General features: G+C 39.5%; 1 protein-coding gene across 2 annotated transcripts in view; it reads left to right on the forward strand.

The window, feature by feature from the left end:
- pacrg (PARK2 co-regulated) overlaps positions 1–20017 on the forward strand; it is a 494115-nt gene extending 474098 nt beyond the window's left edge. For both annotated transcript variants that reach the window (XM_061896006.1, XM_061896007.1), the window contains exon 5: positions 19033–20017. In XM_061896006.1, coding sequence (XP_061751990.1) covers positions 19033–19193 — 161 coding nt within the window. In that variant the 3' untranslated portion in view covers positions 19194–20017. The remainder of the gene's footprint in view (positions 1–19032) is intronic.
- The last annotated feature ends 3829 nt before the right edge of the window (positions 20018–23846 follow it).

Here is a 23846-nt window from a genome sequence, read left to right on the forward strand (position 1 = left end):
CCCCACCCCCGGTTGCACGGATCGATTTTGTGCCGAGCCTGCAGACCACCGCTAACCTTGAGGTAAGCTGCTGTAATGAGATGGCATCTGATGCCATTGACTCACACCTGACAGCGCTGACACTTTCCCCCGGCCGGGGAGGAACGCGGACAGGCAGTGAGGGCGAGCTCGTCTGTGAGCCCGCTAATCTTTGCACTTCTCTCATATCGTTGGAGGATAAAGATGAAACAAAATCACGTGACCATGCGTAACAATACCGCATGCCTGGAACATATACAGTGGGGCAAAAAAGTATTTAGTCAGCCACCGATTGTGCAAGTTCTCCCACTTAAAATGATGACAGAGGTCTGTAATTTTCATCATAGGTACACTTCAACTGTGAGGGACAGAAAGTGAGAAATAAATCCAGGGATTCACATTGTAGGAATTTTAAAGAATTTATTTGTAAATGATGGTGGGAAATAAGTATTTGGTCAACCATTCAAAGCTCTCACTGATGGAAGGAGGTTTTGGCTCAAAATCTCACGATACATGGCCCCATTCATTCTTTCCTTAACACAGATCAATTGTCCTGTCCCCATAGCAGAAAAACAGCCCCAAAGCATGATGTTTCCACCCCCATGCTTCACAGTAGTTATGGTGTTCTTGGGATGCAACTCAGTATTGTTCTTCCTCCAAACACGACGAGTTGAGTTTATACCAAAATGGATACATGGATGATACAGCAGAGGATTGGGAGAATGTCATGTGGTCAGATGAAACCAAAATAGAACTTTTTGGTTTCACGACCCATCAGGAGCAAGGGTGAAGTGACTTTTCCTTAAGGACACAAGGGACGTGACTAGGTGGGTAGAAGCTGGGGATCGGACCAGGAACCTTTCAATGTGCTGGTAATGGCCACTTGTTCCAACGCTGCGCCGACGTGCAACTTTCGCCGGCTGAAGTCAGGCTTGGGGGTCAAACGAGGGAAATGAGATCAGTGACCTGTGGCCAAGGGTTGGACTTGAGTAAGCATGAACAGTCACATGATGGCTGACGGCGAGGTTATGGGATTAATAAAATGACCTTTTGTTTTACTTGTTTACTCATAGAGGGTGTGTGTGTGTGTGTGTGTGTGTGTGTGTGTGTGTGTGTGTGTGTGTGTGTGTGTGTGTGTGTGTGTGTGTGTGTGTGTGAATTGGAAACTTTGTCTCCTGAGAACGTATCAATGATAAAAACCTTGAAAGATCAGCTTTTACCCAATTAGTGTGTATTAGAGATGCGCGGTTTGCGGTCTCATCCGCGGAGTCCGCGGATAAACCGCGGGTCGGGCAGGTGACATGACGAAAAAATAGATTTTAAATAGTTTCGGGCGGGTGGCGGTTGAACCATTTGGAAATATATGATATACATGGTTCAGAGATCGGTAACCTTTATCGTTCAAAGAGCCAGTTTGGACCCGTGTCACAAAGCGAAGAAGACATTAGTTGACGTAAACATTCTCAAGTACGTCTGCCGGCAGTCGCCCAGTTAAGTATTAGGGCGTGTTATGAAGCCTTTGTCTTTGACGCCTTCTACAACATTTACAATTTACTTGCAAGTCCGTCAATATGTTGTGTGTGGCTTCCACTGACACACGCACACGACTGCAAGGTATACCAGGTGACACAGAGTACACTAATGGTTGTGATATAAACAATTTGAACACTCTTACTAATATGCGCCACGCTGTGAAGCCACACCAAACAAGAATGACAAACACATTTCTGGAGAACATCCTCACAGTAACACAACATAAACGCAACACAACAAATACCCAGAATCCTTTGCATCCATGACAATTGCTGACTATATTACACACCCCACTAGCAGCAAAGGTGGGCGGGGTTGGGGACGCGGGGATGTAAAGTATATTCAGGAAGTGTCATGGATGCAAAGGATTCTGGGAATTTGTTGTGTTGCGTTTATGTTTTGTTACTGTGAGGATCCATCCATCCATTTCCTACCGCTTATTCCCTTTTTTGGGGTCACGTGGGGCGCTGGCGCCTATCTCAGCTACAATCGGGCGGAAGGCGGGGTACACCCTGGACAAGTCGCCACCTAATCGCAGTGCCAACACAGATAGACTGACAACATTCACACTCACATTCACACACTAGGACCAATTTAGTGTTGCCAATCAACCTATCCCCAGGTGCATGTTTTTGGAGGTGGGAGGAAGCCGGAGGAAACCCACGCATTCACGGGGAGAACATGCAAACTCTACACAGAAAGATCCCGAGCCTGGATTTGAACCCAGGACTGCAGGACCTTCGTATTGTGAGGCAGACGCACTAACCCCTCTGCCACTGTGAAGCCCTACTGTGAGGATGTTCTCCCGAAATGTGTTTGTCATTCTTGTTTGGTGTGGCTTCACAGTGTGGCGCATATTAGAGTGTTAAAATTGTTTATATCACAACCATTAGTGTACTCTGTATCACCCAGTATGGCCTTCAATCTTGTACGTGTGTTTGCGTAAGCTGCATACAGCATGTTGCTGGACTGGCAAACAGTCCGTACATATTGTTGAAGGTGTTAAAGGCAATAGCTTCACAGCACGCCCTTATTCCCGTTATCTGAATGATCACCATCGGATATTCGCGAGAATGTTAGCGGCTCCCATTGCCTTCTTTACCTTGTGACACGGGTCAAAGTAGCTCTTTCAGTGGTAAAGGTCGCCGACTCCGGATATATAACAACGGGCGGGTGGCGGGCGGCGGGCGGTTACGGTTCTGAAAAAATGTTGGTTCGGGGTGATGGCGGGTGGATGACTACTTTAGTGATGCGGTTGCGGATGATATAATTGCCTATCCGCGCATCTCTAGTGTGTATTGTTGTGGAGGTGACAGAAACCCACACCTGAGAAAGGCGCTCAGAGGTCAAAGTTCAAGTGTCTATTGGAAACTTGAGTGGTTTTATAATCCTCCTCCAGACAGGCGCACTTTTATTTTAACTGTGAATATCTATTCATTTATTGGTTGGTGTTTTTGTTGTTGTTTTGAATAGGAAATGTAACACAAGCTTTGTATGCATACTTTATATTTAAAATGTGAACAATGTTTTTCAGACGAGAGAGCGCACCATTGTTTAAGCCACACCCACCAAATTTTTTTTTTGAAGAAATTAATATTTTTTACATATATTAGCCGCACCGCACCATAAACGCCAGGTATGGAAGATTCCATATCTTATGGAAGATTTTTTAAACTTTTATTTTCATACTTTAATTGTTTCCAAGCAGTGCCTGTCACACATTTTAGTAAACTTGTTTTTTGCATTAAATTGTAAATATTTGCAAAAAATAACAAAGTTTACCAGTTCGAAGTTAAAGTATCTTGTCTTTGCAGTCTATTCAACTGAATATGGGTTGAAAAGGATTAGCAAATCATTGTATTCTGTTTTTATTTACGATTTACACGCGTGCAATTTTCACTGGTTTTGGGTTTTTTTGTATGTTTTGTTCGTTGTTACACTTGCTACACGCATGCAATATTGCTGTATGTGCCTTGCGTCAATAATAATAATAACAGTGAAATAAGGGATTTAATAACCAAACTTTTTTATCTTCATTTTTTTCTCTTTTTTATTTTTTTTTCATGGGGGAAAAAAGAAGGAAAATACAAGTGAAAAAGAAAATAAAAAAGTAGTAAAAAAATAAAAAAAATAAAAAAATAAGTTAATTATTAAATAGATAGTACTTTACTACATATACATTAATAACCTAATACACTACCCACACATTTTAATTTAAAATATGTCACTGTTTTAGTAATCATTATCAATATTTTTTTATAATTATTATAAAAAAAATACATTAAATAGTAGTAATCTCATGAGCTAAACTTTTCTTAGTTCAACTGAATCAGTCTAATATGTCAATAATAGTAATGATATATCAATAAATATGAAATGTTGGACACCGCCCACAATGACCTCATCAAATTCCACCATCTAGTTCAGGGGTCACCAACGCGGTGCCCGCGGGCACCAGGTAGCCCGTAAGGACCAGATGAGTCGCACGCTGGCCTGTTCTAAAAATAGCTCAAACAGCAGCACTTACCAGTGAGCTGCCTGTGTTTTTTAAATTGTATTTATTTACTAGCAAGCTGGTCTCGCTTTGTTTGACATTTTTAATTCCAAGAGAGACAAAACTCAAAAAGAATTTGAATATCCAAGAAAATATTTTAAAGACTTTGTCTTTACTTGATTAAATAAACTCATTATTTTTTTTTTACTTTGCTTCTTATAACTTTCAGAAAAACAATTTTAGAGAAGAAATACATCCTTAAAAATTATTTTTGGATTTTTAAACACATATACCTTTTTACCTTTTAAATTCCTTCCTCTTCTTTCCTGACAATTTAAATCAATGTTCAAGTAATTATCTTTTTTTATTGTAAAGAATAATGAATACATTTTAAATTAATTCTTGTTTTTAGCTTCTGTTTTTTCGAAAAAGAATATTTGTAAAATAGTTCTTCAAACTTATGATTAAAATTAAAAAAATTATTCTGGCAAATCTAGAAAATCTGTAGAATCAAATCTAAATCTTACTTCAAAGTCTTTTGAATTTCTTTTAAAATTTTAGTTCTGGAAAATCTAGAAGAAATAATGATTTGTCTTTGTTAGAAATATAGCTTGGTCCAATTTTTTATATATTCTAACAAAGTGCAGATTGGATTTTAACCTATTTAAAACATGTCTTTAAAATTCTAAAATTCATTTTAATCAGGAAAAATTACTAATGATTTTCCATTTAAAAAATTTTTTTTTTTTTCAAATATATTCGAATTAGCTAGTTTTTCTCTTAATTTTTTCCGGTTGAATTTTGAGTTTTAAAGAGACGAAATTGAAGATAAACTATGTTTCAAAATTAGATTTTCATTTTTTTCGTGTTTTTCCTCTTTTAAACCGTTCAGTTAAGTGATTTTTTTCATGATTTATTCTCTACAAAAAACCTTCCGTAAAAGGAAAAAAAATGTACGACGGAATGACAAACAGAAATACCCATTTTTTTTTATATATATAGATTTATTTATTAAAGGTAAATTGAGCAAATTGGCTATTTCTGGCAATTTATTGAAGTGTGTATCAAACTGGTAGCCATTCGCATTAATCAGTACCCAAGAAGTAGCTCTTGGTTTCACAAAGGTTGGTGACCCCTGCTAGCGTGTCTGATGACACACGACAGTGTGAGCGCACACACACCAGACCATTCCTCGACCCACACCTGTGCGCGCACACAAACACACACCTAATAACACACTCATGACACACATTTTATGTCTTTATGAGAAGCCTGCCGCCTCCAACTGCGAGGCCCGCTTAATTAGAGACCTGCTGTTGAACACATGCCTCTTCCCGTGCCAGCAACCATCCAACACACAAACAACAACAACAATTCACTCCTTCTCCATACTTGACCTCTTTCGGATTCTCATGGATTTCATCATTCCTAGGAAAGGAAAAAGATCTTAAGCGTCCTGCCCAGTACTTCTGTTTTCTTCATCCAGCTCCCCGCCCACTCCCACTGGGTTTTGGGGAGATTTCACACCCACCCTTAAAGTGCGAGTGTGGAAAAAGAAAAAAAAAAAACAGTTACGTGCGGTAATTCAAATCTGGGCTCGGCCTGAAGCAAAAATATCTAACTTGGCTTCAAAAGTGACTCGAAGAGCCCTATGATTAAAAATAAATAAAGATGAATAACGCTTTTCCAAGTCAATCCGACCAAAGGATTACATTTTGTAACACAATACTAGAAATACCCAAAAGGAACAGCCATGTTTATGTAGGATCCTAACCTTTCTTTTCTGAGGCTACCAGGAAATTAAATATAAATATTGAAGTTCAAAACCTTCATAAATGACTTGAACTATTCTTACTGGTAACGCAGGATTCAAAAGTGAATATTTTCATAACTATTCTGTTACTGTTCATGAAATCATCCCTGTTTAGTTTTTTCAGGTTGAAATAATTACCGGTATATACGGTATTTGCGGAATAGACAGTACTTGGTGCAGTAAAAAGTGTATTAAGACAAAAAAGAAGAAAGAAAAGTAAAGTAAATAAAACAAAAAATAATTACTGCATTGAAAAAATCTAAATCCATCCATTCATCCATTTTCTGGATCGTGGGGGTGCTGGAGCCTAACTCAGCTGCATTCATATCTAATAATAATAGTCAATATATAAATTATTAATAAGGAAAGTTATTATCCATCCATCCATTATTTACAGCAGGGGTCCCCAAACCTTTTGATTCGGGGGCCGCATTGGGTTAAAACAATTTTGGCCGGGGTCCAGATCCCATATATATATATATATATATATATATATATATATATATATATATATATATATATATATATGTGTATATGTATATTATTATTTTTTTTTTTTTTTTTTTACTTGGGTCTTTCCGCGGGACGCAGTTTGGGTACCCCTGGGCTACAGCTTGTCCTTCTCAGGGTGAAAATTATTATAATTAATATTATTATTATTAGACATACTTTACTTAAATGTTTTGATGTAATGTTATGTAATATTTATCAAGATATAGTATCTTGTTTTATAATGTTTTGCATGCTGTGTACATTTTCAACAAGACTGAAACGATTTAGTCCTATCATATTAGTATTTTTGTATTATTCTTAGTTGTATTATTACTATTATTATTATTACATTCTGTCCCACCATGCCCACAATTATCATCATTTTATTTTCATTATTTTTCGGCCAAGCTTTTTTCTGAAATAATAATAATCATTTAATTTAATAACAATTTTACTAATTGACCCCGCAAGGGACAAGCGGTAGAATACAGCTCGATGGAATATTATTAGATATTCTTTACTTAAATGTTTTTATGTGATGTTTTGTAATATTTATAAACATATAATGTATTGTTTTATAATGTTGTATACTTTTAAAAAAAACTGAAATAATTTAATCTTATTATATTAGTATTTTTGTATTATTCTTAGTAGTATTTGTCATGAGCCGTTGCTCGGATCATGACATATTCTGGTTTTGTTCTGTTTTTGTATCACTTCCTGTTTGGTATTTGTCTTCCTTAGTTCCTGGTGGCACTTCCTGTTTGTTTATGTTGCCATAGTCACGCAATAGTGTCACCTGTCTTTTTGTTTTGTACGCGTACCTGCCTCGTGATTATCACCTTATTCAAGCCTGCCCATTGTGTTCGTTCGTTCTCGCATCCTAGTAATTTCCGTTCCATGCAACAGGTGATGACGCTGATTCCCGTTTGTGGTAAAGAACTGTTTTGTACTTGCTAGCTTCCAAGCTACTCTTTTGTTTGTTCCCTAGCTCACATGCTAGTGTTTTTAGTTCTTTCTTGCTCCCATGCTAGTTCTGTTTGTTTTGCCTTTGGTGCCTTGTGCAAGTGTTTATGTTCCCAATCTGTGTTTTGTAGTATAAATAAATCTTCATTTCTTACGTTCATGCTGTGTCCAATCCGACTGCATCATAGAGAGAACAAACCCGCACCACGATGCCAGCTAACTGTCACAGTATTATCACTATTATTATTGCTACATTCTGTCCTACCATACCAACTATTATTATCATTATTGTCTTTTCATTATTATCCAGCCAAGCTTTTTTTTTAAAGACACATCCACCATAATTTCCTAATTTATATTTACATAGAAAAAAAAGGGACTACGTTACTGTACTTAAAATGTTTTAGTATTCCAATAAGATATATATATTTTTTTAAATAACACATGTACCCCTTAAAATTCAGTTATACTAAATGGTTAGGAAAATACAAATTTATCAAATCAAAAATGGAAAAAAAGGTAAAAATCTGCTGTTTGAAGTAAATCTGAGCGTAACGATCGAGTGTATGAAGGAAAAAGGACACTAATAATAAAGTATTGGTGTGGAAGTTTATATTTGTGTGCTATGGTATGCGTGATAAACAGTAAGCTTTTAGTACTGCACAAACATGCTGAGTTATCAGTGTGTTTTCTCTGTGATAACAAATAACTTCTCTCCCTCCCTTTGGCTGCGTTGCCAAACCCGCCCACTGCACAAAGTATTCTTGGAACTCCCAACTAGTCTGTCGACTCGCAATCTGCATTCCTCTATTCCCCACTCCGAGACCAATCCCCCGGCAAAAATGCGTCAGTGCTCTCGGCAGTCAGCGAGTGTCTTCAGCATCAAAGGACTATTGTGTTTGCAGGCTCTCGCCCTAAGCTGCTTTCATCCACAACTTCCACAGTCGGGGCTAAGTTGATTAGCAACAATGGCGGCTTGGCTAACATGACGGCCAATCGGCCCCGGAATTTGGAGCCATATTTCTGAAATCCTGTGCGGTGTGTGTGTCACCTGAGCTGCAACAGCGGGACGACACGTGACGTCGGCTTAGAGCAGGACGACAAACAGGACTTGAGTTTGGAAACGAAGATACGGTCGGGAAATGTATGAGTTAAGAGACTGATTCGGTGCATTTTACCCAAGCGGAGACTTAGGGCAGCTGTCGCAAAATAGATAGTGCGGAGTATAATACTGAGAGGGATTCCTGTAGTTTCTGTCTACCATGTTAAAGTTAAAGTACCAATAGTAGTCACACACACACTAGGTGTGGTGAAATTACCCTCAACATTCGACCCATAACCCTTGATCACCCCCTGGGAGGTGAGGGGAGCAGTGAGCAGCAGCGGTGGCCGTGCCCAGAAATCATTTTGGTGATTTAACCCCCAATTCCAACCCTTGATGCTGAGGGTCAAGCAGGGAGGTAATGTTGTTGCTAATAAGAAGAGGAATTTTAGGAAACTAGGGAGGTAATGGGTCCCATTTTTATGGCGCTCTAACCACAAGGTTGGTAAAGAGACATATTTTATCCAGGAAAAGACTGAGGGCAGTAAGACAACAGCAAAGTAGAAAATGTGGCGTATAATACTACAACGGTGCCAAAACAAATTTTTGGGATTCCAGATAAATGGACACATTTTAATCAAGAAAAGATACGAATGAGACAAATGATCTGTGCAGTAAAGATGAGACTTTGGAGTCTTCGGCATTTTCTTTTTAGCATGTTTTTGAGACACATTTTATGAGACTAAGGGAAACTGTGAGGTATAAATCTGCAAGGGGCAGTATTTTATTTCTATGTATGTGGCTGTAGGTAAGGAGACGCATGTTATCCAAAAGGAGACTGAACGCGGCAGTAAGATCGAGACTGTGGATTATAAAAAAATAGTTCCCTATGTGTACTTTTCAGAATGTTGTTGTTGAGACATGTTATCCAGGGGAGATATTGGGCAGCTCTCGCAAAGTAGATACTGCGGAATATAAAACTGCAAGAGCCTCCTGTGTATGCAGTTGTTGGTAAGCAGAAATCTTTGATTCAAGCAATCACCAGTTCAGACCAGTGAGACGACTGACCGATGCAGCAAAATGGAGACTCTGGAGGCTCATGTTTTTACTTCTAGTTCCAGTATATACTGCTTGATGTGTAGCGGTTTGTAGGGAGACTTCTTTTAGATCCCAGAGGAGACTGAGGGATCTGAAATTGCACAATGGAGACTTTGAAGGCTCTTGTGTTTGTTTCTTGATATTTTTGTTGCTAATAAGAAGACGAATTTTAGGAAACTAGGGACAGAAAGCTGTAGCAAAGTGGAGACTGTGGAGTATAGAATTACAAATTACTGCAGTATATACTTCTCACCACACAGTTGTTGGTAAGGACTCAAGACATATTTATCCAAGGGAAGACCCAGGGCAGCTGCTGCAACATAAAGACTGTGGAATATCATACTTCCTCCTGTACTCACGGCACGTGGTTGTTTGTAAGCAGACACGTTTTATAAAAAAAAAAAAATAAATAAAAAAAAACTCGGGGGGGGGGGGGAGACTGCAGCGAAGTAGAGATTGTGGACTATAAAACTGTAAGCATGTCATATGTTTAATTCTCAGCATTTTGTTGCTAAAGACACACGTTTATTTAAAGAGGAGACTGAGGGCAGCTGTCGCGATGTAGAGATTGCGGAATATAAAACTAGAGGATTCAGAGTCTCTCCTATATTTACTTCTCAGGATGTGGTTGACACATGTTGTCCAAGATGATACTGAGGGCAGTGGTTGCAAAGTAGAGACTGAGAAATAAAAGAATTGCAATGGCCTCATGTATTCTAGGCATGCAAATGTTGGTAAGCAGACACGTTTTTATTCAAAGGGAGACTTAAGGCATCAAGGAAACAAACCACTGCAGTAAAGTAGAGAATGTGGACAATAAAACTGCAAGTATCTCGTATGTTTACTTCTCAGCATGTTGTTGGTAAAGGAGCCACTTTTACTTCAAGAGGAGACTGAGGGCAGCTGTCACACTGTAGACATTTTGGTCTATACAATATTAGGACTCAGTCTCCTATATTTACTTCACAGCATGTAGGAGACACATGTTGTCCAAGATGATACTGAGGGCAGCAGTCGCAAAGTAGAGACTGAAGAATAAAAGCATTGCGAGGGCCTCCTATTTCTCGTTATGCAAATGTTGGTAAGTAGACACTTTTTATTCACAAGGAGACTGAGGGCAGCAAGTAAACAAACCACTGCAACAAAGTCGGGAATGTGGACTATAAAAATGCAAGTGTCTTGCATGTTTATTTCTTAGCATCTTGTTGGTAAAGTAGACACTTTTTATTCAAGAGGAGATTGAGGGCAGCAGGGAAACAAACCACTGAAACAAAGTAGAGAATGTGGACTTTAAAACTGCAAGTGTGTCGCATATTTATTTCTTAGCATCTTGTTGGTAAAGTAGACACTTTTTATTCAAGAGGAGATTGAGGGCAGCAGGGAAACAAACCACTGAAACAAATTAGAGAATATGGACTATAAAACTGCAAGTGTTTCGCATGTTTCTTTCTTAGCATCTTGTTGGTAAAGTGGACACTTTTTATTCAAGAAGAGATTGAGGGCAGCAGGGAAACAAACCAATGAAACAGAGTAGAGAATGTGGACTTTAAAACTGCAAGTGTCTCGCATGTTTACTTCTCAGTATGTTGTTGGTAAAGTACACACTCTTTATTCAAAAGGAGACTGAGGGCAGCAAGGAAATATGCCACTGCATCAAAGTACAGATGGTGGAAGAGTCTCCTTTGTTTACTTCTCAACATGCTGTTGGTCAGGAGACACATTTATTTCAAGAGGAGACTGAGGGTACATGTCACACTGTAGACATTTTGGTGTATACAATTGCAGGACTTAGAGTCTCCTATATTAACTTCTCAGCATGTAGGAGACACCCATTGTTCAAGATGATACTGAGGGCACCGGTCGCAAAGTAGAAACCGAGGAATAAAATATATGTGAGGGCCACCTATATTCTCAGCATGCAAATGTATGTAAGTAGACATTTTTTATTTAAAAGGAGACTGAGGGCAGCAAGGAAACAAACCACTGCAACAAAATAGACAATGTAGACTATAAAACTGCAAATGCCTCGCGTGTTTACTTCTCAGCATATTGTTTGTTAAAGTAGACACTTTTTTATTCAAAAGGAGACTGAGGGCAGCAAGGAAACAAACCACTGCAACAAAGTAGAGAATGTGGACTATAAAACTGCAAGTGTCTCGCATGTTTACTTCTCAGCATGTTGTTGGTAAAGTAGACAGTCTTTATTCAAAAGGAGACTGAGGGCAGCAAGGAAACAAACCACTGCATCAAAGTAGGGATGGTGGAAGAGTCTCCTTTGTTTACTTCTCAGCATGTTGTTGGTAAGGAGACACGTTTATTTCAAGAGGAGACTGAGGGCATATGCCACACTGTAGCCATTTCGGTCTATAAAATTGCAGGACTCAAAGTCTCCTATATTTACTTCTCAGCATGTAGGTGACACCTGTTGTCCAAGATGATACTGAGGGCAGCGGTCGCAAAGTAAAAACTGAGGAATAAAAGAATTGTGAGGGCCGCCCATATTCTCGGCATGCAAATGTTGGTAAGTAGAATTTTTTTATTTAAAAGGAGGCTGAGGGCAGCAAGGAAACAAACCACTGCAACAAAGTAGAGAATGTGGACTATAAAACTGCAAGTGTCTCGAATGCTTACTTTTAGCATGTTGTTGGTAAAGTAGACACTTTGTATTCAAAAGGAGACTGAGGGCAGCAAGTAAACAAACCACTGCAACAAAGTCGGGAATGTGGACTATAAAACTGCAAGTGTCTTGCATGTTTACTTCTCAGCATGTTGTTGGTAGAGTAGACACTTTGTATTCAAAAGGAGACTGAGGGCAGCAAGTAAACAAACCACTGCAACAAAGTCGGGAATGTGGACTATAAAACTGCAAGTGTCTTGCATGTTTACTTCTCAGCATGTTGTTGGTAAAGTAGACACTTTGTATTCAAAAGGAGACTGAGGGCAGCAAGGAAACAAACCACTGCAACAAAGTAGGGAATGTGGACTATAAAACTACAAGTGTCTCGCATGTTTACTTCTCAGCATGTTCTTGGTAAAGTAGACAGTCTTTATTCAAAAGGAGACTGAGGGCAGCAAGGAAACAAACCACTGCATCAAAGTAGGGATGGTGGAAGAGTCTCCTTTGTTTACTTCTCAGCATGTTGTTGGTAATGAGATACATTTATTTCAAGAGGAGACTGAGGGCATATATCACACTAGACATTTTGGTCTAATAAATTGCTGGACTAAGAGTCTCTTATATTTACATATCAGTGTGTAGGAAACACATGTCCAAGATGATACTGAGGGCAGCGGTCGCAAAGTAAAAACTGAGAAATAAAAGAATTGTGAGGGCCACCTATATTCTCGGCATGCAAATGTTGGTAAGTAGAATTTTTTTATTTAAAAGGAGACTGAGGGCGGCAAGGAAACAAACCACTGCAACAAAGTAGAGAATGTGGACTATAAAACTGCAAGTGTCTTGCATGTTTACTTCTCAGCATTTGGTTGGTAAAGTAGAAACTTTTTATGCAAAAGGAGACTGAGTGCAGCAAGTAATCAAACCACTGCAACAAAGTAGGGAATGTGGACTATAAAACTGCAAGTGTCTCGAATGCTTACTTTTAGCATGTTGTTGGTAAAGTAGACAGTCACTTTGTATTCAAAAGGAGGCTGAGGCCAGCAAGTAAACAAACCACTGCAACAAAGTCGGGAATGTGGACTATAAAACTGCAAGTGTCTTGCATGTTTACTTCTCAGCATGTTGTTGGTAAAGTAGACACTTCGTATTCAAAAGGAGACTGAGGGCAGCAAGTAAACAAGCCAATGCAACAAAGTAGGGAATGTGGACTATAAAACTGCAAGTGTCTCGAATGTTTACTTCTCAGCATGTTGTTGGTAAAGTAGACAGTCTTTATTCAAAAGGAGACTGAGGGCAGCAAGGAAACAAACCACTGCATCAAAGTAGTGATGGTGGAAGAGTCTCCTTTGTTTACTTCTCAGCATGTTGTTGGTAATGAGACACATTTATTTCAAGAGGAGACTGAGGGCATATGTCACACTGTAGACATTTCGGTCTATAAAATTGCAGGACTCAAAGTCTCCTATATTTACTTCTCAGCATGTTGTCCAAGATGAGACTGTGGGCAGCGGTCGCAGAGTAACGACTGAGGAATAGAATAATTGCGAGGGCCTCCTGTATTCTCGGCATGTAATGTTGGTAAGCAGACACTTTTTTATTCAAAAGGAGACTGAGGGCTGCAAGGAAAAAAAACACTGGGGAAAAGTAGGGACTGTGTTGTTTAATACTGCAGCAACAGAGCTATAATAATAATGCCATAATAATGTGAATTTACTATATTTTACTTTCCTCCCTTTTACTAAGCAGTCATCCTTTTTCATCGCTTTGTTTGCCTTTTTTTTTTTTTTTTTTTAATTGCTTTGCCTGCCTTGATTCGATCTTGTTATGCTATTTAACTGCCAGGCCCTGCAAGAAATACCAATGTCCTTAAGAATGCATTGCTTTTTTCGCTCCAAGAGCACTCGAGAGAGTCGTCCGCTGCCAAAAAAAACACAAAAGAAAAGAGAAGGAAGGCTTGTTGCGTAGGTGAGGAAGACAAAAGCACATCATTCTGTAAAAGCGAGAAGCAAAGCAGAAATGCCAAAAGTATATTTCAAGTTTGTCAATGAGGATTCAAAGATTGAGAAAAAATAATAAAACGTTGCCTTTTCAGCGAGTGGAATTGGGAGTTGCTCATGTTACACACAACAGGTGGTTTTAATCTATTTTCTCTTGGCCGGGATATCAACTAAAATGTACTTATTTTATCTTTTTTAAATAGGAGATAAGCTTTGGAGCGAAACAAAATGTTTTTGTTTGTTTAATTACCTCTTCTACTCCTAAATCGCTGAACAAAAAGAGGGAACTTTTGTCAAAAAACACACTTCCACCGGACTGTTTTTATTCAAATATGCAAAATAGTGGCACCATAGTTTAACACCCACAGGTCGGGTTGACTTGAAATTTCTCACACATTTCAATGCATCCTACAAAACAACCCACACAAACTTGAAAGTCTTAGCAGAACCATTGCACAGTTGGACTTTTCCACTGCAAAGCACCAGCTTAATTTGCTTTAGTTTTTACTGGTTGGTCTATAAAAGTGAGATTAAGGGCAGCTGCAGCAAAGAGGAGACTACGGAGTATGATACTACTGCAAAGATTTTCAACAGGGGGGCTCGCAACCCCTAGGGGTTCCCCCAGAATGCCAACATAGGGGCGTGGCTTGGAGCATTGTCAACATAATGTGATCATATAATTTGCGTTTGTCTGTGTTATTATTAGTATTAACATATACTTTTTTTTTTATCTTTTTTTTTTAAAACACTGAATAGTGGAAAGAAAATATATACAAACCCCGTTTCCATATGAGTTGGGAAAATGTGTTAGATGTAAATATAAACGGAATACAAAGATTTGCAAATCATTTTTCAATCTATATTGCACTACAAAGACAAGATATTTGATGTTCAAACTCATAAACTTTATTTTTTTTTTTGCAAATAATAATTAACTTAGAATTTCATGGCTGCAAGACGTGCCAAAGTAGTTGGGAAAGGGCATGTTCACCACTGTGTTACATTACCTTTTCTTTTAACAACACTCAATAAACGTTTGGGAACTGAGGAAACTAATTGTTGAAGCTTTGAAAGTGAAATTTTATGTAGAGCTTCAGTCGTTCAACAGTCCGGGGTCTCCGCTATCGTAGTTTATGCTTCATAATGCGCCACATGTTTTCGATGGGAGACAGGTCTGGACTGCAGGCGGGCCAGGAAAGTACCCACACTCTTTTTTTTACGAAGCAATGCTGTTGTAACATGTGCTGAATGTGGCTTGGCATTGTCTTGCTGAAATAAGCAGGGGCGTCCATGAAAAAGACGGCGCTTAGATGGCAGCATATGTTGTTCCAAAGCCTGTATCTACCTTTCAGCACTAATGGCGCCTTCACAGATGTGTAAGTTACCCATGCCTTGGGGACTAATGCACCCCCATACCATCCAAGATGCTGGCTTTTGAACTTTGTGCCTACAACAATCCGGATGGTTATTTTCCTCTTTGTTCCGGAGGACACCACGTCCACAGTTTCCAAAAACAGTTTGAAATGTGGACTCGTCAGACTACAGAACACTTTTCCACTTTGCATCAGTCCATTTTAGATGATCTCGGGCCCAGAGAAGCCGGCGGCGTTTCTGGATGTTGTTGATCATTGGCTTTCGCTTTGCATAGTAGAGCTTTAACTTGCACTTACAGATGAAGGGACAAACTGTATTTAGTGACAGTGGTTTTCTGAAGTGTTCCTAATTCCATGTGGTGATATCCTTTAGAGCTTGATGTCGGTTTTTGATACAGTGCCGTCTGAGGGATCGAAGGTCACGGTCATTCAATATTGGTTACGTGGAGTGATTTCTCCAGATTCTCTGAACCTTTTGATGATATTATGGACCGTAGATGTTGAAACCCCTAAATTTCTTGCAATTACAATTTGGAAACGTTGTTCCTAAACTGTTTGACTATTTGCTCACGCAGTTATGGACAAAGGGGTGTACCTCGCCCCATCCTTTCTTATGAAAGACTAAGCATTTTTGGGAGGCTGTTTTTATACCCAATCATGGCACCCACCTATTCCCAATTAGCCTGCACACCTGTGGGATGTTCCAAATAAGTGTTTGATGAGCATTCCTCAGCTTTATCAGTATTTATAACCACCTTTCCCAACTTCTTTGTCACGTGTTGTTGGCATCAAATTCTAAAGTTAATGATTATTTGCAAAAAAAAAAAAAAAAAAAATGTTTATTAGTTTGAACATCAAATATGTTGTCTTTGTTGCATATTCAACTGAATATGGGTTGAAAAGGATTTGCAAATTATTGTTTTCCATTTGTATTTACATCTAACACAATTTCCCAACTCATATGGAAACGGGGTTTGTATATAGATGTATATATATATATATATATATATATTTGTATATATATACACACGCACATTCCAAAGCATTTCACCACACACCATTAAAGGCGCCACAGATCTCATGGGGGCATTAACGCTGTAGCAAACAAAACAAGTGACGCAAGTTAAAGTGTGTGTGTGTGTGTGTGTGTGTGTGTGTGTGTGTGTGTGTGTGTGTGTGTGTGTGTGTGTGTGTGTGTGTGTGTGTGTGTGTGTGTGTGTGTGTGTGTGTGTGTGTGTGTGTGTGTGTTTGTTCTTGAGAAATCAACAAGGAAAAAGCTTTTCATGTTAGGACCAGCGAACAAGTTAGGACATAAATCATAGTCCCAATACGGAAAACCATTGCATTTAATAGAGAATGTCTCATTTGCAGACCTGGTGGTGAAATCTATCAAAATTAGGATGGTCGTGTGTCGGTTTCAGAAATGCTCCCCTCTGGTCAACATATGAAATAACAAGTATGTGTAAAAATTTGAAGTGCTCCCCTTCTGGTCAACATATGAAATAACAAGTATGTGTAAAAATTTGAAGTGCTCCCCCTCTGGTCAACATATGTAATAAGTGTGTGTAAGAAATTGAAATGCACCCCCTTTGGCCAAAATGGTATAAAACATATCTAAATAAATATGTAAGCACAGACATACTGTAAAAGCTTGAAGTAAATATTGAAGATTAAAAACCAATTACAAACAAAACAAAAAAAATGTACTTAATGCAGTCTTTTTCTCACAATGTGTCAACGTTTTTCTTGTAAAATTGGGAACAATTTCTCATATTCTTTCTGTTTCTGTAATATTGCAATTTTTTTCTCATTAAATAATTATTTTTAATGTAAAATTCTTACTTTTTAATGCAAAATGGTGACATTTATCATATAAAATTCTGACTTTTATCACAATATTGCCAATTTTTTGGTTGTTCTTGTAAAACAGTGACAGTTTTTGAGTAAAATAATGACTTTTGTCATAATTTTCCCGGGTAAAGTTCTGATTATTATCATAATGTTGCCAACAATTCAAAGTTTTCTTATAAAATTGTGACTTTTGTCAAGTAAAATTACGACTCTTTTCATAAAATTGCCAACATTTTAAAGTTGTCTTGTAAAATTGCACAAATATTGCACAAATGTTCAGTTTTCCTTGTAAAATTTTGACTTGCGTTGAGTAAAAATGACGACTTTGTAATAACACTGCCAGAATTCTAAGTTTTTATTGTGAAATTGTGACCTTTTTCTTGTAAAATTCCAACTCATGTTTCACAACAAGCACACTAGTATGTATATATGATTAATGTTATAAATACAAATATCTATATGTCTAGGAAGGGTGGTCCTATAGAGGTAGGCATTTTTCGGAGGTCTCAAAAAGGTAACAAAAACAAGAATGTGTGTGTGTGTGAAAAACAAGAATGTGTGTGTGTGCGTGTGTGTGTGTGTGTGCGTGCGTGCGTGCGTGCGTGCGTGCGTGTGTGTCGGTTGCTGAAAAAAAGGAGGAAGGAGTGGAGGCTGCATACCTTAGGAATGTTTTTCGATAACAAGTCCCCACAGCACACTAGAACTCTGTTTTACATCCCAGGGTGTCGAGGGGGGGAGTGGGGGGGCTGTGTTGTGATTGGCCAGCGAGAGTTTGTACCGCCCAACCCCCCACACCCCAAAGTCTTTTGGTCAGTGGAAGTCTTTTCTGTCTCACACGTTTGTAATATTTCCGAATGGACGTCCGGTCTTTTAACCGACCCGCGTCTTGTTTACCTCCAGCCGGTGTTGCGCAACGGCCGAGCAAGCCCGCTAGCAAACTCGCATGTGCTGTACGCCAGGTGTGCTACTCTCCCTGCAGGCTGCAAAAACAGCGTGTAAAAAAATCCATCCATCCATCCATCTTCTTCCGCTTATCCGGGGGTCAGGTCGCGGGGGCAGCAGCCTAAGCAGGGAAGCCCAGACTTCCCTCTCCCCAGCCACTTTGTCTAGCTCTTCCCGGGGGTTCCAGAGGCGTTCCCAGGCCAGCTGGGAGACATAGTCTTCCCAACGTGTCCAGTTCCCAGTGGCTTATTTTATTTTTCGAAGTTTTTTTTTTAAATTTTACCCATCATAGAATATCCCGAAAAAAGGCTTTAAAGTGCCTGATTTTCGTTATCTGTGAAGCCACCGTCCATTTTCCTGTTGGATTTTTTTATCCGATATTTTCGATTTATACTTTTTATAATTATAACTTTTTACTTTCAACTTTCTCCCATAATTATGACATTTTATCTCTTAATTTCTACTTTCTTATCTCATAATTTGGACTTTTTATCCCTATCTCCCCCTACAGATAGCGCCATCAAACCAGTTTCTATTTCAGTTACCATTAAAAAAACAAATGAGTTGCAATCATAGAAAAGGGCAATTTTACTATTTGTAAACCTCAATCCCAAACGTCTAAAAAGTTGCATTGGACAATGGCTTGACCATCTGTGGCTTTGAGCTCATTGGCAAGAGCTGCTCAACTCGACTCCCAGTCTGTGTGGTTTTGCTGACTACTGTTACACTTTTTCTATTCATCCTTAAATAATATAAATAAACAGTTTCTGACTTGATGTCTCTCGTCCTGCAGTCAATTCCGGAGATGGCATCGACTACGGCCAGCAGAAGCGAGAGAACGTGGGCGACCTGATACAGGAGACTCTGGAGGTGTTGGAGCGCTACGGCGGCGAGGACGCCTTCATCAACATCAAATACATGGTGCCCACCTATGAGTCCTGCATGATTGGCTGAGGCAGGGTTCATCTTTATCAACTTCCGACTCACTGGTTTGATCCTAGACATCCTTTTTTCATGGCATAATTTCTACTCAACTGTCCGCTGATTTTTTACTGTCTTAGACTCATTCTATTCATGTGGAGATTGAGGGCCAATGCTTTTCCAAGCAAATGGTCAGCCGTGTGGTATTTGCTTGGAACTCTTAACAGACCAGATACTACGATTTTGTCTTAGGACTGTAAATTACATTTTAAGGCGCCCCCTGTGGGATGTAGTCAAATTGCTACATGTAACACATCAAAGTTTTGTCACCATTACACAAATGCTCAATGATTTACGGACAATTTTGTTTTGTTTTGTGTCCCTGCCATATTTTTCTAACAATCTTGCTCTAAATTAAAACATGTGCTAATTCGTCCCATAAAGATGTGTACCAAATTTTGTGACAATTCCATGAAACACCTCAAAGTTAAATGTGGAGAGCAATTTGAGATGTTTGAGAAATTTCAAGTCAGTCCCACGCATAGGGTGAAGCTTTGGGGTTTCAAATCAGCGCCAACATGTGATGTGCTTGTCATAAAACAGGGACTAATCCATCCATCCATCCATTATCTTCCGCTTATCCGAGGTCGGGTCGCGGGGGCAACAGCCTAAGCAAGGAAACCCAGACTTCCCTCTCCCCAGCCACTTCGTCTAGCTCTTCCCGGGGGATCCCGAGGCGTTCCCAGGCCAGCCGGGAGACATAGTCTTCCCAACGTGTCCTGGGTCTTCCCCGTGGCCTCCTACCGGTTGGACGTGCCCTAAACACCTCCCTAGGGAGGCATTTGGGTGGCATCCTGACCAGATGCCCGAACCACCTCATCTGGCTCCTCTCGATGTGAAGGAGCAGCGGCTTTACTTTGAGTTCCTCCCGGATGGCAGAGCTTCTCACCCTATCTCTAAGGGAGAGCCCCGCCACACGGCGGAGGAAACTAATTTCGGCCGCTTGTACCCGTGATCTTATCCTTTCGGTCATGACCCAAAGCTCATGACCATAGGTGAGGATGGGAACGTAGATCGACCGGTAAATTGAGAGCTTTGCCTTCCGGCTCAGCTCCTTCTTCACCACAACGGATCGGTACAACGTCCGCATTACTGAAGACGCCGCACCGATCCGCCTGTCGATCTCACGATCCACTCTTCCCTCACTCGTGAACAAGACTCCTAGGTACTTGAACTCCTCCACTTGGGGTAGGGTCTCCTCCCCAACCCGGAGATGGCACTCCACCCTTTTCCGGGCGAGAACCATGGACTCGGACTTGGAGGTGCTGATTCTCATTCCAGTCGCTTCACACTCGGCTGCGAACCGATCCAGCGAGAGCTGAAGATCCCGGTCAGATGAAGCCATCAGGACCACATCATCTGCAAAAAGCAGAGACCTAATCCTGCGGTTACCAAATCGGAACCCCTCAACGCCTTGACTGCGCCTAGAAATTCTGTCCATAAAAGTTATGAACAGAATCGGTGACAAAGGACAGCCTTGGCGGAGTCCAACCCTCACTGGAAATGTGTTTGACTTACTGCCGGCAATGCGGACCAAGCTCTGGCACTGATCGTACAGGGAACGGACTGCCACAATAAGACAGTCCGATACCCCATACTCTCTGAGCACTCCCCACAGGACTTCCCGAGGGACACGGTCAAATGCCTTCTCCAAGTCCACAAAGCACATGTAGACTGGTTGGGCGAACTCCCATGCACCCTCAAGAACCCTGCCGAGAGTATAGAGCTGGTCCACAGTTCCACGACCAGGACGAAAACCACACTGTTCCTCCTGAATCCGAGGTTCGACTATCCGACGTAGCCTCCTCTCCAGTACACCTGAATAAACCTTACCGGGAAGGCTGAGGAGTGTGATATTTGGCCCTCTTTCTGGGGCAAACCGGGCCTGTTGATGAGAGACGGCCTTCACCTTAACCAGGAAGGCGCCATGCCATCATCCTGACTAGGAACATAGATTTCTGTTTGAGTCACACTTGACTAACTACGCGCTCCGCAAAATAAACGCAACATTATTAATATTACTACTACAGATAATTTTAACAAAAACTGCTCAAAACAGCCCACTATCTATAAAAGGGGCTTTTTAAACATAAGATCATTGTCTCCCAAATCATTATTAGTTAATGAGGTCATTAGAGACAACAATCTTAACGTCATTGGTCTCAGCGAAACCTGGCTCAAACCAGACAATTTTTTTGCGCTGAATGAGGCATCTCCTCCAAACTATACGAATGCACATATTGCCCGTCCCCTTAAAAGAGGTGGGGGCGGTCGCACTAATATACAATGAAAACCTTAACCTTACCCCCAACCCCCAAACTCCAGTTTTGTGGCAAATTTAGTGAAACACCTCAAAGTTAAATGTGGAGAGCAATTTGAGATTCAAGTCAGTCCCACGCATAGGGTGAAGCTTCGGGGTTTCAAATCAGCGCCAACATGTGATGTGCTTGTCATAAAACAGGGACTAATGTTTATCGATAATTGGTCCTCTTTCTGGGGCAAACCAGGCCTGTTGATGAGAGACGGCCTTCACCTTAACTAGGAAGGCGCCATCATCCTGACTAGAAACATAGATTTCTGTTTGAGTCACACTTGACAAACTACACCCGAGCAAGCCCGGTCACAGGCAATTAGAGAGTCTGTTAGTCCGGGTGAGGAGTCAGTTAAGATAGAATTAGCCGGCGCCAGGCTGGAAAATTCTTGCACACATAGCATTTCTCCGAGAATAATACTTAACTTACATAATGTTTTTTCTGCAGTGACTGTGCCAGAGGTGGACATGCCTTTTACTGAGGTGGCAAATTATGATTTGTTCTGTGTACCGCAGCACCAAGCAAACAATCTGAAAATTCCTGTCATATCAATTTGTAGATATGGTCGAAATGATTTAATGCGCACTACGCAAAATAAACGCAACATTATTAATATTACTACTACGGATCATTTTAACAAAACTCCTCAAAACAGCCCACTACCTATAATATGGGCGTTTTAAACATAAGATCATTGTCTCCCAAAACATTATTAGTTAATGAAGTCATTAGAGGCAACAAACTTTACGTCATTGGTCTCAGTGAAACCTGGCTCAAACCAGACATTTTTTTTGCGCTGAATGAGGCATCTCCTCCTAACTATACGAATGCACATATTGCCCATCCCCTTAAAAGAGGGGGGGAGGTCGCACTAATATACAATTAAAACCTTAACCTTACCCCCAACCCCCAAACTCCAGTTTTGTGGCAATTTAGTGAAACACCTCAAAGTTAAATGTGGAGAGCAATTTGAGATGTGTGAGAAATTTCAAGTCAGTCCCACCCATAGGGTGAAGCTTTGGGGTTTCAAATCAGTGTCAACATGTGATGTGTTTGTCATTAAACAATAGCACAGGAAAGCCAGTAGGGGGCGCATGTTTTGCTACGTCTTCACAACTTCGTGGCTCGGGAGTCAAACGTTTGGATCACACAAACCAAAACATGCATGTGACAACGTGCAAGAGAGAACTGTACTTCTTGATTCTGCTTATGGGAAAGCATCAATAGTGAATCGGTGCTGTGCTGTAGAAAAGATGAGACACTTTTTATTTTTCTTCACATAGAAGTCCGGTTATTAATATCCCATTGTAAGTCTTAATTATGAGATAAAAAGCCATAATTTTAAGGAAAAAAAGATAAGAAAGCGCCATTCATCCATCCATTTTCTGTACAGCTTATCTTCATTAGGGTGGCCGATAAGATGGAACCCATCCCAGACTGTTTGCCAGCCAGTCACAGGAAATTTCGAGATAAAACTTTGAAATGATAAGATAAAAAAGTGGAAAATATGACATAAAAAGTGATTATGTATACTATTTTTGTTTATAGCTATTGCTATTTATATCGTAATTATGAATTTTTATCTTGTAATTTGGATTTATCTCATAATTGCAACTTCATTATCTCATGATTCAGACTTTTTATCTCGTATTTTTGACTTTTTAATCTGAAAATTATGACTTTTAATCTCACAATGTGGATTTTTTATTTCATTATATTGACTTTTTATCTCATAATGTGGATTCTCTATCTCTAAACGTTGACTTTTTATCTCATCATTGTCCCAATTTCATGTCATAATTATGACTTTTTATTTTATTATTTCGATTTTCTTTACCTCATAATTATGATTTTATCTCATAATTTCCACTTTTTATTTTACAGTTTCCACTTTCCTATCCAATTTTGACATTTTATCTCAAAATAAATAATGACTTTTTATGTCATAATTTAAATTTCCTTATCTCATAATTGAGATTTTTCATCTCGTAATTTGGATTTTTTTTAATCTAAAAATGATTACTTCAAATCTCCTAATGTTGACTTTTTATCTCAAGTTGTGGATTTTCTATTTCAATATGTTGACGTTTTAGCTCATAATTGTTGCGATTTTAACACTTATGTCATAATTATGACTTTTTGTCCTATAATTTCGATTTTTGTTTTATCTTATTATTATGACTTTATCTCATAATTTCCACTTTTCACTTTTTATTTTATCATTTCCACTTTCCTATCCAATTTCAACATTTTATCTCATAACGCCTTTTTATCTCATAATTTCAATTTCCTTATCTCATAATTTAGATATTTC

This window comes from Nerophis ophidion, linkage group LG03 (assembly GCF_033978795.1).
Source record: "Nerophis ophidion isolate RoL-2023_Sa linkage group LG03, RoL_Noph_v1.0, whole genome shotgun sequence".
Lineage (NCBI taxonomy): Eukaryota > Metazoa > Chordata > Actinopteri > Syngnathiformes > Syngnathidae > Nerophis > Nerophis ophidion.